The sequence below is a fragment of the Lontra canadensis genome, unplaced genomic scaffold (genome assembly GCF_010015895.1).
Source record: "Lontra canadensis isolate GAN:19392208 unplaced genomic scaffold, GSC_riverotter_1.0 scaffold24, whole genome shotgun sequence".
In the NCBI taxonomy this organism is placed as follows: domain Eukaryota; kingdom Metazoa; phylum Chordata; class Mammalia; order Carnivora; family Mustelidae; genus Lontra; species Lontra canadensis.
The window spans coordinates 9,029,052-9,046,247 of record NW_022631018.1 but is presented as its reverse complement, the minus strand read 5'-3'; the positions used below and the strand labels follow the sequence as shown (position 1 = coordinate 9,046,247).

Below are 17,196 nucleotides of genomic sequence, written 5' to 3'. Positions count from 1 at the left end.
GCCTCAAAGACCACCGGACTGGGGCCCGCTGAGCAAACAGGGAGCAGTAGTGGAGACGGGTGCTTCCCTGGCAGGGAACACAGGCTCCAGACTCCAGCAGAAGGGAGTGCTGAGAAAGGTACAGTGCAGAGCTCCTCGCTCAGCCTGGGTGAGGGCTGATCCGGTCTTTAACTTCAGCTGCTGAGCATGAGGGCAGAAAGGAAGAAGGGAGGCCACTGGCCATCAAGGCTCATGAGCCCCCAAATATAAGAGAATAGTGGGGCTTTCTTTGTTGTTGTTGTTTTTTCCCTTCAGGGAAGGGCCTTGGCCCCTATCTTTCAATTTTAGAACAAATTAATTTTCTTGCCATGTTGGATTTGGATGTGAAGATGAGGCTGATGAATTTCAGGGTCAGTTACTAATCTGGCCACAACTTCACTAGAGAGGTCTTCCCTTTATGCCTCTGTCCGCCAGATGATCTACCAGACAGCCCTTCCTACTGACATATTTACAATGCAGATCAGTCAAAATATGGTTCAAATGAAAGGTACTATATTATTGTGAAAACTGAATTACAATGATTCACAAAAGTTATCCCAAAGGGGAAAAAAATAAATTATCTCATATAAAATAATCTATGATGTTTGTGAATGCTCTTGGCTCCTGTCCTCAGGGAGCCCATGACCTGCCTGCTCTGGCCATCCACGCCCCTCGGGGGGAGATGCTGTCTGGGGGTGCCTCCCCATCTGCACGACGGAGCTGGGTCCTCTTGCAGGAGCTGGGTCGGGGGGGTTAAATGAGTCTGGAGTTTTGGAGGAACTGGACGAGCACTTGGTAGACAAACTTGTACTGGGCGATGGTCTGGATCATGAACATCCTCTGCTCCCTGAGCAGCCGCAGCATCACAGGCACATCCACCTTCTGCAAGAGAACAAGCACCACATCCTGAGAAGAGAAGCCGCCCTTGGGTCCCTCCTCATTCCCTCCTCCGGGAAGCTTTGGCTCACTGCCCATCTCTAGGTACATGAGAAAGCCAAGGGCCTGGCCCCTCTAGGGTTGCCCACTCAAAGACCTTCTATCAGCACCTGGAGAATCTGGTTGTCACATGCCACTGGCACTGGTGTAAGATGTGAAACATGCACCAGATGGTTCGAGAAAACCCAGAGGCTGCAGTCGCTCATACTGGACTGGTACTCCCCACTCCGGCTGGACTCAGTGGCAGGATTCAAGACCTCTCTGGGTCTTAGTTTCTTATTTGTACAAGAAAAAAAAACGATGCTTTCCTCTGACAACAGCGTGGCTTTGCCCAGGTTAGCAACACTTCCTCAGCCAGAACAGTGGGTGACCGGTCGTACCCGCCTGATGGGATCCAGCAGTGACATGCACGTAAGGCATTTGGCACAGTGTCTGGCACACACTGAGTTCTTAATAAAGACTACCCATTATTATTAATATCAATGAACTGAGAAAAATCATACTGATCCTGCCACCTCACAGAATCGTGGTCATTATCAAGTGAGATAATTTATGGGTAAACCTTGAAAACATCAAGTTACAATCTCCGAACACAGTCATGTTGATTGGTTGGTTGGTTGATTTTTTTTTTTTTTTTCAGTTGGTCCTTCTCTTTTTGTCTCTACGCCTCACACCCATTTTCAGAAATTCTATCAATTCCGTGTTTGGGGTCTTCTCCAGGATAACTAGGCTGCTTCTCAGCTTTTGCCTTTTCTTTTAAGTTTTTATTTAAATTCCAGTTAGTCAACATATAGTGTAATGTTAGTTTCAGGTGTACAATACAGAAATTCAACACTTCCCATCCAACACCCGGTGCTCATCACAACAGCCATAATTAGAGTGAAAACCTTTCACTAAAAATATCTAGATTGCCTGTGTGTCAATTCTTTGGGAATACAGAACCAGCTTCAACAGAAGGGAATCAACACAGACCAGAGGCTCAGTCAAGTCCTTTCCATCCTCCTGGACCAGCCAGGGCAGAAGTCTCACGGAGCCCACAAAGCCAGCGTGGCCGCAGCACACGGCCCCTGCTCTGGGAGCTCCTCCCCAGGGCGACACCAGCCCCATGAGGCCTGCAAGCGCGGAGCAACCGCAGGAGGCAAGGCAACGCACCCCCAGATGTAGGTCTTTTCTTACTTGACTTTTACAAGCCACTTCAGCCACTTCCGAACTTCATATAGCTAAGATACAGCACATGCCAGCCTTCTTGGCCTCTCTTCTCCAGAAACACGTAATGCGCACCACAGATTTTAAAAGGGACAGAGGCAAGTCCTCAGTAAGAAGGAAAGAGAAAAAGGCATGTGAATCCTCAAACTGTTAGTCAAACCCTACAGCCTACACCGTAAGCTTTGAACTAGTGGGTCATTGCCCACACGATACTCCAAAGTAACCGACAGCGCAATGTACAACCCATGGGCACCCAACGATGAACTTACACCAGCACCCACTGCTTGGTGAGCGTTACTGAGCTGGGCGCTGAAGACGTAAGGAGAGATTAAAGCTGCTACTCCCCCATTCCCATCAAGGTTTTGACGGGGAGGCAGGGTCACACAGCAGTTAAGAGCACAGGCTCGGGTCAGGCTTCATCTGCCAAACCCCAGCCTTCACACTTCCTGGCTGTGGGACAGGGACACATCCCCTCATCTACTTGTGCCTCGGAATCTCTGTCACACAGGGCATTACCAGGACCTCTCTTATGGGGTTACTGTAAAGGCTACTTGAGTTGTAAGGCTCCCAGAATGGTGGGGGCACATTCAATATAGGTTGGTGGTTGTTCCTCTGATACTGTCCTTGTCACTGTTGTCATCACCCCTTCCACCTCCACCACCTCCATCACTATCCTCTCCTGCACCACCATCGGCACACCTACGTCCCCTACCTCGGCCACCTCCACCTTCTCGAGCTCCATCCACCATCATGGTCATTACCATCTCAATGCTTGTAAGACTCAGCTCTAAAGACAGCATGTTGATAAGGGACAGCTGCGAGACAAGACAAAGTTCCCCCATAATCAACGAGAGTCCTAGTTGCTCTAAAGATTCACTCCCAGAGTCTCTGCTGTCCACTGTCCCTAACTCCCAAGGAATCATGCTGCAGTTGCTGTGTGCTCAGTTGTGTCTAGAAGGCGTTTTCTCCTCTCTACTCCATGAGGAAGGGATAACTTATTCAGAAAAGCAGCCAGAGAAGACATCTCATTATTTGGGTACTGAAAACCTAACCTTTTATTATGAGCTGCTCTAGGGCAGAGCACTAAATCCTGGGGGGACAAGGTAGAGGACTGCAAACCATAAAACTAGTGCTTTTTAGGGGGGAAAAAAAAAAGTATAGGCATTAAAATGTCAAGCTAACATTCAGTGACCCAAAGAGGTGGGCCACGAAGACACTCGTCAGAGCAGCCTAGGAGCGTTCCTCCTCCCCTCCCACGTCACAGCTCCCTGACCTGACTAAAAAGCATCTTTATTCCAGGAAAAAGAAAAGGCATTTCACTGACAAAACTAACACTGTATGGATTACAGCCTGAAATATAAAGTACACTAAATCCAGAAGCAATGGATGGGAGGCAGGGAAGTTTAGAGAGGAGAAAAACAGGATGCGCAATTTTATATTTATTTGTCAAAATCTTTGCTTAAAAAACAAATAAAAGAGCTAAATATGCTCCACTCCTCTTTTGAGACGAGGGTTTGACTCTTACTAGCCAGGCCTGAAGCAGAACAAAGTAGAGAACTTGTCTCTCCCTAACCGTCTACCAATAGCAGTGATGGGAAATGGGACAGATAAGGCTGGCTATATTTGTGCTAGGGGAAGGGAAGGGAACAATATGAGTCATCTTGCTATCTTTGAATATCAATGGGAACAGAAGTTCTTTTTGGACTGACCATGTTCCAGCAAAGAATGTTCTGGCGTGCAACTGGGCATTGAGGAAATCTACTATGTTTGGACACACTGTAGAAAATTTAATCACCCTGAGCCCTCACCAAGTCCCTGCGAGGCCCTAATGGCTGAATCCTCACTCAGCACCACACTGGCTCGGACATGTGCCATGTGTCCTATTGGGTCAGTAACATCTGGGGGCCAATGAGCCTTCGTGTCCTCACATTACTAACGCTCAGCTTTTGGTGGGTCTCCAAAGAGCTCAGAACAGAACCACCTTCCATGTCAGACAAGATGGACAAAAGGAGCAGTGGGGAGCAGAGGAAGAGTTCACAGGGAATAGGAGACAGAGGGACACTGTGGGGAAGACAGTGACACAAGGGAGTGGTAAGACAGCTAGGGAAGGGGATGATGATGAGGCTTTCCTCCTCCTCTGGAGCCCACTGTGTCTCCAGTGGAGCTTGGATATACTCACGCCATATATACTACACTTCTACTTCATCTTTTTCCATCTCCCTAGCACCGATTCAATGGCAAGCTATTCAGTTTACTAGACCCTTCTAGAGACTTCTAGAAGTGACAGAGGAGCAAGTAATCAAGAAATCTCATGATATGAGACAAAAGGATAAAAACTCAAGGAAGATGACAAAATTCCTGTTAGGTAGTCTCCGCTGATTCTGCGGAGGCATTTTGATGGGCATTTTGCTCATCAACAGAATGTCTGTTTTTAAAAGTAGTCCACTTTTGGTATAAGCCCAATTTTACTTTTTTTTTTTTTTTTTTTTTTTAGATTTACTTATTTTAGAGAGCACATGAGAGCATTGTGGGGCAGAAGGAGAGAGAGAAAGAGAAGCAGACTCCTCGCTGAGCGTGGAGCTTGATTCTATGATGCAGAGATCATGACCTGAGCCAAAACCAAGAGTCGGGACACCCAACTGACTGAGCCACCCACACGCCCCATGGATTCTACTTTTCAGCAGCACATTGATACATATGGATTCAAAATTTCCAAAATGAACTTTATATAGGCAGAGTTTAAAAATCCTTTGAACATGTTTGAACCTGTGTATTTATCGTTTTTCTGGAAGTTTCAGTATAACAAATTTCGTGGGGCAATATTTAATCTGATTTTCAAACGACATACTACTGAGTAAATCCATATATTATATCAGTTCTTTCACAGAACATGCATTGTCACATTCCCTAATTTAACAACTAAGGAACCACTTCAAAAGCTTCCTTGGATTCTCCAAGCTATATAATTTATTATTTTTTTAAAATATTTCATTTATTTATTTGTGAGAGAGAGAAAGAGAGCATGAGTGGGGAGAAGAGGAAGAAGCAGGCTCCCCGCTGAGCAAGGAGCCCAACACGGGGCTTGATCCCAGGGTCCTGGAACCATGACGTGAGCCAAAGCAGACGCTTACCCGACTGAGCCAGTCAGGTGCCCCTGTATCATTTGGGAACGGAACGAGAACCAATGGCACCTGGCATCTGCCGGCAGAGTGAAGACAGGAAAGAACTGGGGACCAGGAACTAGAAGACCTCATTCTCACCTTAGCACTGGACAAGTCCCTAAATTGTTTCTGGACCTGAGTTTCGTCGTCTGTAAAACAGGACAGATGCCCAGCTCCTCTACACGGCTGCTCTGAAGACCCCAACTAAGAGCATTAACAAAATTAGTGAAAGCCATTCAAAACCCCCAAAGACCCATGTGAACAGAAAGCAGAAGAATGGTTCTTAAGCCTTGGATTTGATCTGATCTCACCTCCGTCAAATCAGAAGTCCCTCTGTACCACTCCCTGGCCTGGAGCTGCAGGAGAGGCCACACACCGTGTGGGCACCAGCTCAGCACAGCCCACCTCTGTGGGGAGAAGAGCTAGGCATGCACCGTTGTGGGGGCAGACCATGTCCGTGTGCTACCCCAGGCCTGTCTAGAGGAACCACAATCTCCCCGTCATCCAGTAAACACATTTTTTGCAGAGGATCTCGGCTGAAGCATACTCCCGAAATGCAAGTTGTAGCTAGATGACCTGTGACCAGATAACCCACCTGGGAAGGTGACCCACAATAGAACCAGATGGGCTGCAAAACACCACACAGCCTTCTGGAAGCCGACATCAAGCCCATCAGGCTTTCTCAATGTTTCCTATCTCACACTTTCATCTCTTTCTTCTGTGTTATCTTCGAGTCTACACCGAGCAAGGGAAAGGCGGAAGATAAGAAAGGCTGTAAATGTCAGAGGCCAACTAGGAATTGTGGATCTGGAAAAGTCTTGTCACAAGACGGGAAATGAAGCCCTGGAAACGCAAAGGGCCCCTGGGGAAGGTCTGGGGGCAGAGTACATTTGTCCCTAAGGTGGAGTACTCAGGAAAGCCTCCAATGACTCACTTCGTTATGCTCCAGGCAGTAGATCATCAGCTCAGAAAGAATGACCACGCCAGTCCGCCCCACCCCAGCGCTGCAGTGGACCACGATGGGGGGGTGCAGGCTCCTGGGGCCTTCCAGCATGCTGTTGGTGTGGCGACGGACTGACTGGATCTCCTCCAGGTAGGCTGCAAGACAAAATACAGATCCCGTCACCAAAATCCTACTGGCTTTGCATACCAGAAAGGGGAGGAGGAGACAAAAAGAAGGAAGGTGAATATTTCTCGTTTTTTCTTTTTTTTTTTTCAAGTGACAATAATTTACAGTTCTTACAAGACACTAATTATTTGGCTGGTACCCGCAGTACAGTCCTGGATCCAGAAAGGACCAGCTGGGAGTCAATTAGTCCACGGGAGAATTTGTTCTTTAAATTAAATAGTTCTTTTTTAAAAATTAAATTCTGTTTTCCCCTCTGCAAATCCCAAAGTCCCCCAAGCAGATGATTCTCGACATTACTTACAGCAATTCCTACTATTAACAGACTGGGATCAGAACACCAGCGAGGTCCCCTTGAAACACCCGCCTGTCAGAGCCAATTTCTGGTGGGAAGAGCGTCCATCTGCCCCTTTCTCCTTCCCCTCACTGAATGACTGAATGTCAGCTGAGGCTTGACTTCGTTTTTAGATGTAAAAATAGATGGGGGGGGGGGCAGGGGCTCCTGCTTTACAGCTCAGATTCCACCGGGTTATGTCAGTAGCTGAAGAGGAGCCCTCCCTCCTCCGGAGGCAACGTGCGTGTGTGTGTGTGTGTGTGTGTGTGTGTGTGTACGGGTCCTGTCACCTCCGCATCCCTCCTGACATCTGCCTGGCTCGGCAGGGCTGCGCTGGGGTCTGTTCCCTATTCCAGTTGGGCACAAATGACAAATTACAGCCGTACACGCCTTAACAACTTTTCCTGTTCATGGGCACGAAAAAAAGGAAAATTCTATAAAACGTAATCCTCAAACAGTCCAAGAAATGGAAGAAGTCCATTCGTAATAGAGATTCTATAGTAGCTAGCTCAGGGGACAAACTGACCGAAATGTTCTTGATACTCAGAAAATCTCATCCCCATGAAGCATTGTAGACAAGACTGGGGAAGTGCTCAAATTGGAGAGAACAAAAGGGAGCCCAAACCCGTCTAGTGACGTAGAAGCGTCTGTTTACATACAAGTACTATGAACTCCTACTTGCCTTTATGACATTAATGCAATTACAAAGTCATCTGAAGTAGTTTACCAAAGTCAACGATTACCATCATCACCACCACTGGTAATGTACAATGAGCTCGGACAAAACAGAACAGAGGGAAGGCAGGGCGCCTGGGTGGCTCAGTGGGTTAAGCCTCTGCCTTCGGCTCAGGTCATGATCTCAGGGTCCTGGGATCAAGCCCCGCGTCAGGCTCTCTGCTCAGCGGGGAGCCTGCTTCCCCCTCTCTCTCTGCCTGCCTCTCTGCCTACTTGTGATCTCTCTCTCTCTGTCAAATAAACAAATAAAAATCTTTAAAAAAAAAAAAAAAAAGAACAGAGGGAAGGCAAATTCTGAGATGACCGACACAGCAGTTACTACCTGGGACCAACGTGAGCTACACACGGTGCATGGAATTCTCAGTTTTTCTGTGAGAGGGCTGAGAAATTCAGTGACCGTGCACTCTCTGATAAAAAAGGCAATGTTCCCACACACAAGACAGATCTTCCTCTCGTGCTAGGTTTAAGAAGAGAAGAGAAAGGAATACTGGTCCATAAAGTAGATGCTATCACTACATGGAATCTCATAAAACACAGAGAAACTGGATTAAAATGGATGTGCTCTCTAGCAGTCACATGAATCAATTCCTTAAGCTGTAACTCAGCGAAGACTTCTCCAGGCTGGAAGCCATGTGCCCTAAGCCCCTGTCTCCAGGGAGTCGAATTTAAACACAGGCAAGAATCTTTTTAAAATTCCTAAAAACCTGGAAGAGCCAACATTTCGAAGACACCACTCCTCGGCCCCCCAGCACACTGAGTTTCTTAGAAGCATCAATAAATTTACATTGTTTAAAAATATTCTCTATGGCAGTGCCTGGGTGGCTCAGTCTGTTACGCGTCTGACTCTTGGTTTTGGCTCAGGTCATGATCTCAGGGTCCTGAGATCGAGCCCCACATCAGGCTCTGTGCTCAGCAGGGAGTCTGCTTGAGATTCTCTCTCCTTCTGTCCCTCCCTCTGCCCCTTCCCATCCATTCCCCCCACATTCTCTCTCTAAAATAATAAATTAATCTTTGAAAAAAAATTTTTTTCTCTGTTTTTCAGTAATTTAGATGGGCCTTCCTTGGTTCGGATTGAAAAGATTGAACTATGATTTTCATCACCTTATAGACTCAAACTTCTGTCAGAGCTGTTTGCCAGTCATCAAACTGATCTACTTTTATTGTTTCCTTTTCTTCATCTTGGAGATAATTCTGGTAAGTCAAAGGCTTCCTAAGCAAAGGCTTACCAGAGGGGGAAAAAAAAAAAAAAAGAGCACTGTTAGGAGGAAAGAAAGTTCTACAAAGGTCCCTGCCCTCCTTATGAATGTTTTGAGCTACAGATAACTGACCTCAGTTGAGGCACTAACCCTCTCTAGATCTTGCTCTCGGTCCTTTGATTCCCATCCCCGCTCCGTTGTCTGTCAGTGACACCCCCTCAAGTCCCACCATCACTGCCCCAGTGGGAAAGCAAGTACTCGCAGCAGGGAACAGGTATGCATCGGAAGTTTCCCGCTGGAACTTGTGAAATGTCCCTTTTAGGTTCTTGAAGACCTGTTCTCCCCCTCCATTCTCCTCTGCACATACCGCAGGTTCTAAGTGAGTATCAAAATAAAATCAAGGGTTTGACTTCACACAACATCCAGATGATGTTCCTATAGTTGTCTTCTGTCCGCTGGAAAGTCAACAACACACAGGTAATCTGCCGAGAGCCCGAGGCCTCACTGGGTGAGCAAGGAATGGAGTGTCCCCACAAGTGCAGGACAGTTAAGCGAGACTGCAGAAAAGGAAGGGGGAGCACTGTAGCCATCACCAGCGTCAGATCTCATCCCCGGACTGTCCTCACTGGCCTGCCTTTCTCATGAGACTTTGAGTGCCTTCCAAACAGAAATGGTTCCCTGATTCTAAGAGCCTGATCCAGAGCCTGAAATGCAGTGGGCACACACTCAGCTTTTCATATAAAATACCGCATATATTTTAGGTCAACGAGCTTCTAAGAAAACCATACTATCAAAACTATATCGACAAATTAAAAAATGATAGTTCCAAAAACAACGTGATTTTAATAATTCCCAGTATCTTAATCAGAGGTAACCGGAAAGTACTCATTGAGATTTTTGTTGTAAGGAAGGGAAATGCAGGGCTTATGAGATGCAAACCCCCATGAAAAATTAAAAAATAAGTGTTCTTCACAGGGTTGTAGAACTATCACCGGGACCCATTCCTAGAACATTTTCATTGCCCCAAATAGAAATTTTTGTTTCAAACAATAACTTTCTATTCCCTATTCCCCCTTTCCCCTGGTCCCTGGTAACATCCACCCTTTCTACCTCTGTGAAGTTTTCTATTCTGGATACTTCATTAAAATGGAATCATACAATGTCTGTCCTCTTGTGTCTGGTTTCTGCTACTTAGCATAATATTTTCAAGGCTCAGACATATGACATCTGTCAGGTTTATTACTGAGTACCTAAAAGCCTACATCAAGATGGAATGAACTAGTTTGCCACAGTTTCAGCTTATTTGGGTAAAAGGTAAGGGGACTGTGACAGATGACATGTATTATTCTCTTTCATACCATACGGAGGGACGTACACTTCAATGATATAATCCATTTGCCACTTAAGAGAAAACCTCTCTCTCCATTTCACTTCCAACTATCAGACCATGGATGCAGTTGGTAAAATTCTGACTGGGAAGAAAAAACTTACATAAAAATCCTTGGACGTCCTCTGGGCAGCCGTGATCTGGCCAGTCCGTATACTGCAAATGCCACACCGTCCTTTCCTGCCCAGACAAAAGGTGCTTGACCTTCAACCCTGTGGTTGCATAGCAACCGGAATCTGTTCGGAACTTTGTGGTGACCTTGAACTTGCCATAGGTGGCCGAGCTGTGCTTGGAACCCAGTTTGGGCCAGTATCGGTGGCTCTTGGTTCGTCCACCTTCCTGAATCAGACACAAAAGCAAAACCAGAAATACAGTCAGGGGAAGCTCTTATCGCCTTCTTCTTAAACTCTGAGGACAGACGAAACTTGAGCAGCTTCTAGGTCACTAACGCAGGGCACCGGGCAGTCTCCATCACAGGGGAGATCCCAGGCACTGACACCAAGACCTTCGCAGCGGTAGTTACAGCACAGAGATACTCAGAAGACGGACAACTGTGCGGCAGTTGAACATGAGGGAGAAGAGCCAGTGGAGAGGGCCAAGGGCAGGAACAACATGGGATCTCTGTTTCTGAGGTTTGCACGGTTAAGTCACTGTAGTGGGGAGTGGATCAGACGGTGACCTAGAAGGAAACCCCGAGCAGGAAGCGGGAGGAGGCAGAGGAGGGCTAAGCAGCAGGCAGAGCTGGGGCACTGAGCGTGGCGCTGGGGCTGCTCTTCCGAGGAGCCCCGATGGCCCCTGCTTACACCCATGGGGGGCTACAAAGGCTCCTGTCCCAATTCATCTGCTCGAACGGAATCTTACATTTGAAGGACACCTGCCTCTTTTACTGACCAAGGGAGGTCAGTAAAACCTCCCTTAACTTCTGTCACTCCTGAGTGTCCAAGCGGATGACAAATTCCAAGAGACCGTAAGCCTCTGGCTGCCACACAGACCACCAGGCTTCACGCCTGTCAGGCCAGCCCCTTCTGGACACCCAGGTTTCAGCACAACTGCAACCTCCCTGCAGGGCCCACGGCCGCACGTCTGACTGAAGCAGCACCCCAGCACTCTCGATGCCATCCTCCGTTCTGCTTCCTTTGTGGCCGGGACCCCCCTGAGCTTCCTTTATTTGTTCACTTTGTCTAGTCCCTCCCACCAAGACAGGAGCAACCTGGGGACAGGGATCACACCTATCTAGTCGGCCACCAGGCCCCCGGTCAGCACAGATGACACACTGTTTGGAGTTGAATGAATCCCTTCCGGTAGTACGATTTCATAAGACAAAAAAAACGATTCTACACATTTTACAGAGAATTTACTCTTCGTGGGAAGGTCTCAAGTCAGCCGAGAGAAGTACTACAGGTTTTAAAGGGCTTGAACTGACTTTCATCACTACCTTCTTAAGGGTTGTTCTGGAAAGCAACTACTCAGAACAGTCCATGAAGGAAATACGAGTTTCGTTTTCAGTTCGCTGCTCCCCACCCTTTAAAAATTTGTAGGAAAGGGGTATTCCTTTTCCTTTTTTTTTTTTTTTTTAAAGATTTTATTTATTTGAGAGGGAGAGAGACAGAAAGAGAGAGAGCATGAGAGGGAAGAGGTTGGAGGGAGAAGCAGACTCCCGGCCAAGCAGGGAGCCCGATTTGGGACTTGATCCTGGAATTCCAGGATCATGACCTGAGCTGAAGGAAGTTGCTTAACCAACTCAGCCACCCAGGCACCAGGAAGGGGGTAATCCTTACCACAGATACTGGTGAAAGACAGATGATGCTAGCTGGTCCCCTAAATGACTTCAAAACAGAAGTTAAAATCTCATGAAAGGAAGAAAAGAAAGTGGTTAAAATAAAAAAACTGAGAACGTGACAAGAGAAGAAATATAAAACTTCCTCCCTTAAAGGCAGCAAAGTCCAAGCAAACTGCTTGGTTGACCAGCAGCATGCACCAGTTTTTAGAACACCACGCAGAGTTCTCTAGTTTCAACAGAAAAACTACATTTGACTTGGCAAAGAAAGGAAACGATTTTTTTTTTCCTCTCCCCAAAGAAGAGAGAGACCTCTACAGGAACAACAGTTTCTGGTCTCTCTTCAGCTGCTAAGGACGAAAGCGTGTGGGATTGGCCATGCCCAAGGCTGGGAATATGGGCTGATCTACCCAGAGCAGTCCCAAGTTCTCCCTCAAATTCCAGGGGAGATATGATCGCTCTGTTTGGCACACAAAAGTGAGCTGGCTGAAGTTTTGTTCTTATTTGTTTGTTTGATGGATTCTAGTTTATGGCAGTCTAAGGAAAAGCGCTAATAAGCTGGATGAAAATGGGATACGACAATAAATTATCTTTGGGAAATAAAACAAATCAATGTGGGAGGAGAGAAAAGAAATGCGTGCCAGAGAGAAAAAGCATTTGCAGAGAAATGGTGGTGGAGGAAGCAGGATGCGACAGCGAGGTCACCAGATGCAGAGCCGATCTCCCGCCCCCGCCACCACCCCCGGGGACAGATGGCTGTACCCCCAGCGCCCTTACCTCTTCCGCAGTGACCATGGCAATCACGTTCGCTCCCTGCTCCCACACCATCTGCCAGAAGTCATGACACGTGTGTGGCAGGGGCCCCTGAGTGGCTATGTAGTGCCATTCTGCCCCACCAACCACCACCTGGAAACCAAGGAAAGCAAGGGTAAATGAACCCCAAATCTAGAACAGCATTACCTGCTGACCATGGGTCCATCTGTCTCTACCTGAAAATCGTGGATAATATTTTAGGCCAAATGGGTTAGTGATATTATCAAAAAGTCTGGTAACACATTCTCACATGAAAATACATTTTGTCACTCAAGCCTATTAAAATACTTTTTTTTTTGGTCTGTAATTTATAGTAATTATATACAAACCAGTGAGTGTTAAAAACATACACACACACACTCAAATTGCATGACCCTACGGGTGTGTATAACCTAACAGAATTTGTTACAGAAATAATACTTGCGCTTAGTACGCACAAGGTACTGATTATTTCTATTCTTTCCACCTCTCTAATCTAGTCTGTTTCATTTAAAACACACACACACACACACACACACACACAACCTCAAAGTGGTCCTGATCACGAAATTGATTTCACACCCCCACTATTATACTGTGTCCCCAGGTTGAGGCACAGTACTCTCCACCATCCTTTTGCACAATTAAAAAAAAAAAAGTGTACCATGGAATATCATCCCTATGGAAGTGAGGTCTCTGTACTGATGACCTGCTATGAACTGTGTTGTCACCCTCCACTGTTCGCGCGACTCCGTGTGTCGCGTACAGGTGTTATGGACGCACCTCTAGCAACCACGAATGCTACTGGACTGTTGACTCCTCGCTCGTGCGGTACCACAGTATCCAAACCAACTTCAGAGTCATGAGATGATTTTGGAAAATAGAAGTATTACCCCATGCAGCTCAGGGTGACCTTGGGAGACTAATTCTGCCGCTCTAAGTATTAGTGGCAGAGAATCAGGAGTAAATTGTGCCTGAGGTGTTGAAGGTTGTGCTGTCAGGGTGAAATCGTGCCCTTTGGCGGCATTCCTTCTGAGCTCCTTTCCATTCCTGTGCAAAGTCGGGCCTCCTTAGACGTCCACCAGTGCAAATCTCTAGATAGTTCTTGGAGCACGAAGTGATCCTTGTTTGAAACTTTTTTCCCTCATTCATTTTATGAAACTATATACTAAATGGATTCCAACAAAAACAATGTCTGTTATTGTCTCATTACACAAGACATATTTAGGTCAAAGCTGGCAAGCGAAATCCATTTTCCAAGTACTGGTGGGAGATAACATTCATATATTGGCTGGCTGGCGAGGAGTTTCGTTTATCTGTGGAATTGTGATTTTAAACATTAGCCTCTCTGGCACCCAACATATAGGAACCATAAATACTTCCAAAGTATGCGGCTGCCAGGGGCCTATCAGCAAATTCCAAGTATTGACAGGAGGGCATTAGAAACTGCATTAAAACACAACAACCAAGGCTACTGAGGTAGATTTCACAGATGTCATGATTCTACCTCTGGAGCAAATCAATCTCAGCTCTACATTAATAGCTGCTTGGAACCCAGGGAGCAAACATTGGCAAGATCTATAGCTTTATTCGAAAAACACAAGGACAAGTTCTTACAAGCTCTACGGGTCTATTAAACGCACCCATGTCTAACCCGGATCCACAGGATGAAATGCAGGCCGTGGAGAATACAGAGGAAAGGGAAGCTTCTGTTAACAATACCCGGTGGGCGAAGCTGATGCAGACTGACAGCTTTTCCAGAACGCAGATGGAAAACGATGAAGGATATTTGGCCAAAAGAAGAAGACAGCATGGTATAGCTGTGTCAGGGTCCAAAGATATTCTACCAAGGAGCATTTCTGTGATTTGTATCTCTGTCTGATTCATTACTCTGGCTATTATTTCCTAATCTAAATTAAGCCCAGGAAACTAGCGGAGTCAGTTTACTCAAGAGTTTCCTCGGGTTCATTCTGTATCGTTCTAGTTCTCACTCTCAAAACTTAAAACCAAAATACCCAGTATGATCCACAAGAGTAACCCCTTTGTATTTTTGCACAGTACTTTCTGGTACTTAAAAATATACACGTGGTTATATCTATGCTCTGTGTACAAAACCCCTACATCCAACCACAGTGTTCTTTTCCTATTCTGTCCTACAACTATTGTAACGGACACAGGCACCAGACATCTGGCTGTATTTTATTTATTTTTTAATTTTTTTATATAGTGTTTTTTTTTTAATATAGTGATGGCCGTATTTTAGAGACTCAGAGGAACCTACCAAAAACTCAGCTACAGTTGGAAAGTCCAACGAGGAAAGGAAATAACACCAAACAAGGCCAGAAACAGATTTCTGAGGTTATGATCATACACGACTATTAACATGAACTGTGGATGATGTAAAAACATCCTGCTGTACTATTAGTATATGAATAAATTCTCCCACTTTGGAGGTCAGAGCCTGCAGTGACATTCCAAGCAACCACGTTCTGTTACTGGGAAGACAGAGGACGGTAAGCCACGTAGGAGACATTTAACCATGGAGCCACGCATCTAGAACTCTAAATTCTAGCTGGGGTCGAGCCAGGCTACTTTTCAAGGTGGTGAAATACTGAGATGTGAAGATCTGAAGTTTCTGAGATACTAACAAAGAATGGAGGATATTCCCGCGCTGAGGAACGCGGCCAACCTTGCAAGACCCGCATCACCCACTGGCACCTTCACGGCCTGCGCCGCAGGGTCCGCTCTTCGGAACACGGTGCACCCCGGGGACTTCGGCGGGACAGCGCACGACCCACAACAGGACCGGGGAGAACCGGTCAGTTTCCGCGGCTCCCGAACCCCCTAAAGACGTCCCTGATAGGACAAACACAACGCCTGCGACTTCCGAAGTCTCCACCGTGTGCGAATCACGAACCGAAGAGGACACCCTGAGCTTCCCGTGTGCGCGCCGGGGATCGCTGTAACTCACGGGGAGGAAAAAGCGAATTCCCCTGCGGCGAGCGGACCGCAGGAATCGCGGACCGAGGTTCTCCCGGAGGCTGCGAGGCTCCTCCTCCCGGAGGCTGCGCGGTGACGGACCTGCCGTCCGGTTGACTAAGCTGCACGGAATTCAAAAACACTCCCTCGGGGGCTGGGGATGAGCCAAGAGGCTCAGTCGGAGCCGGATGGTTGTTTTTTTCTTTTTTCCTCCCTGCATTTTTGCCTCGAACCCCGCAATCTTCCACAAGCCCCCACCCCCGCCCCCTCACCTTGATGTGGGAGGCGTTGATGTAACCCGTGTTATTCTCTTTGGTCGGGACCAGCTCCACTCTGTTCTCCTCATAGGGGACCACTTCGCGGATGCGGCTTCGCTCGGCGTTCTCCGGCAGCGCGGCCGTGCTGAAGATGCCGTTCGCCTTCTTCTTCGGAATCTGCTCGTATTCCGTGAACACCATTCCCTCCTCTAGCTTTTTCTTCAGGGTTCTGAACTGCAACAGAAATTAATCCTCAGCTCTCCGGATTACCTTATTCGAAAACTCCAACGGGTCAGAGTTCTTGAAATATTTTACAGTGATCGTGTTAATCGGTACTTTTGGGGGTACAACGAATGCCGAATTATCTGGTCTCCTTATTCATCATAGTGCTAGTGTCTCTGGCCCAATAACCAATCTCCTTCTCACTCACGCTTGAAACAGAAGTGGTCAGTAAGGCCAGGAAAGAACCCAAATTCAAAATCAGTGTTTTTGTTATTAACACCTCTGTTTAAAGTCCCAGGGATAAGAAGACTGTTCTCAATTACCCAAACATCCTTTTCTCCACTTCCAGAGTAGTGTTTTGTTTTCTGTTTTTTGTTTTTGTTTTTGATAAATTTAAGATGACACTGATCTATAGTTCCCTAGTTCTGAAGATGAGATCCTGTCTTTTATTTTTCCCATGGCCAAACTACTCATTACAAACATGGTATTCATTGGATTAAATGATTCCTCTAAAGTCCCTTCTGCCTTTAAACCTTTTTTGTTGTTGTTGTTATGTTAGTCACCACACAGTACATCATTAGTATTTCAGTGTCTGATGGAGTGTCCCATGACTCGTTGCTTGCATCTAACACCCAGTGCTCCATGCAATCCATGCCCTCCTTAATACCCATCACCAGGCCTTTCTAATACTTCATATATACTGGCAGAAATCCAAAACGGGAATGCTACTAGCGCTCTATTAAATTTACACATGTTTCTTAACTGGAGAGCAATTTCAGGAACTAAAGGAACACCTCTCTTCACCTCTAAAACACTAGCATGCAGCTTCTTCCCGCTTTTCAAAACCAAAGTTCTCACAATGCATTATCCTAACAATGATAAATCAGCCACGTTTTACAGCCAAATAGGGGGATGGTCTATTAAAAGAATTCTATGAATATCTGGGTAAGATAATCACTCCCTAAGAAAGGGTAATGGTTCACTAAATCACAGAGGCTGAGAGCTACAGCAACGGCTGAACTTCCTTGTTTTGCAAAAAAACCAACAAAACAGGTCCAAAGAAATGGACT

General features: G+C 46.5%; 1 protein-coding gene across 2 annotated transcripts in view; it reads right to left on the bottom strand.

The window, feature by feature from the left end:
- Positions 1 to 509: 509 nt before the first annotated feature.
- PTPN14 (protein tyrosine phosphatase non-receptor type 14) overlaps positions 510 to 17,196 on the bottom strand; it is a 166,546-nt gene continuing 149,859 nt past the window's right edge. For both annotated transcript variants that reach the window (XM_032862746.1, XM_032862747.1), the window contains exons 15-19: positions 15,920 to 16,138; positions 12,654 to 12,782; positions 10,204 to 10,438; positions 6,256 to 6,419; positions 510 to 900 (exon numbers count right to left, since the gene is read on the bottom strand). In XM_032862746.1, the coding sequence (XP_032718637.1) occupies positions 772 to 900; positions 6,256 to 6,419; positions 10,204 to 10,438; positions 12,654 to 12,782; positions 15,920 to 16,138 (876 nt within the window). In that variant the 3' untranslated portion in view covers positions 510 to 771. The remainder of the gene's footprint in view (positions 901 to 6,255; positions 6,420 to 10,203; positions 10,439 to 12,653; positions 12,783 to 15,919; positions 16,139 to 17,196) is intronic.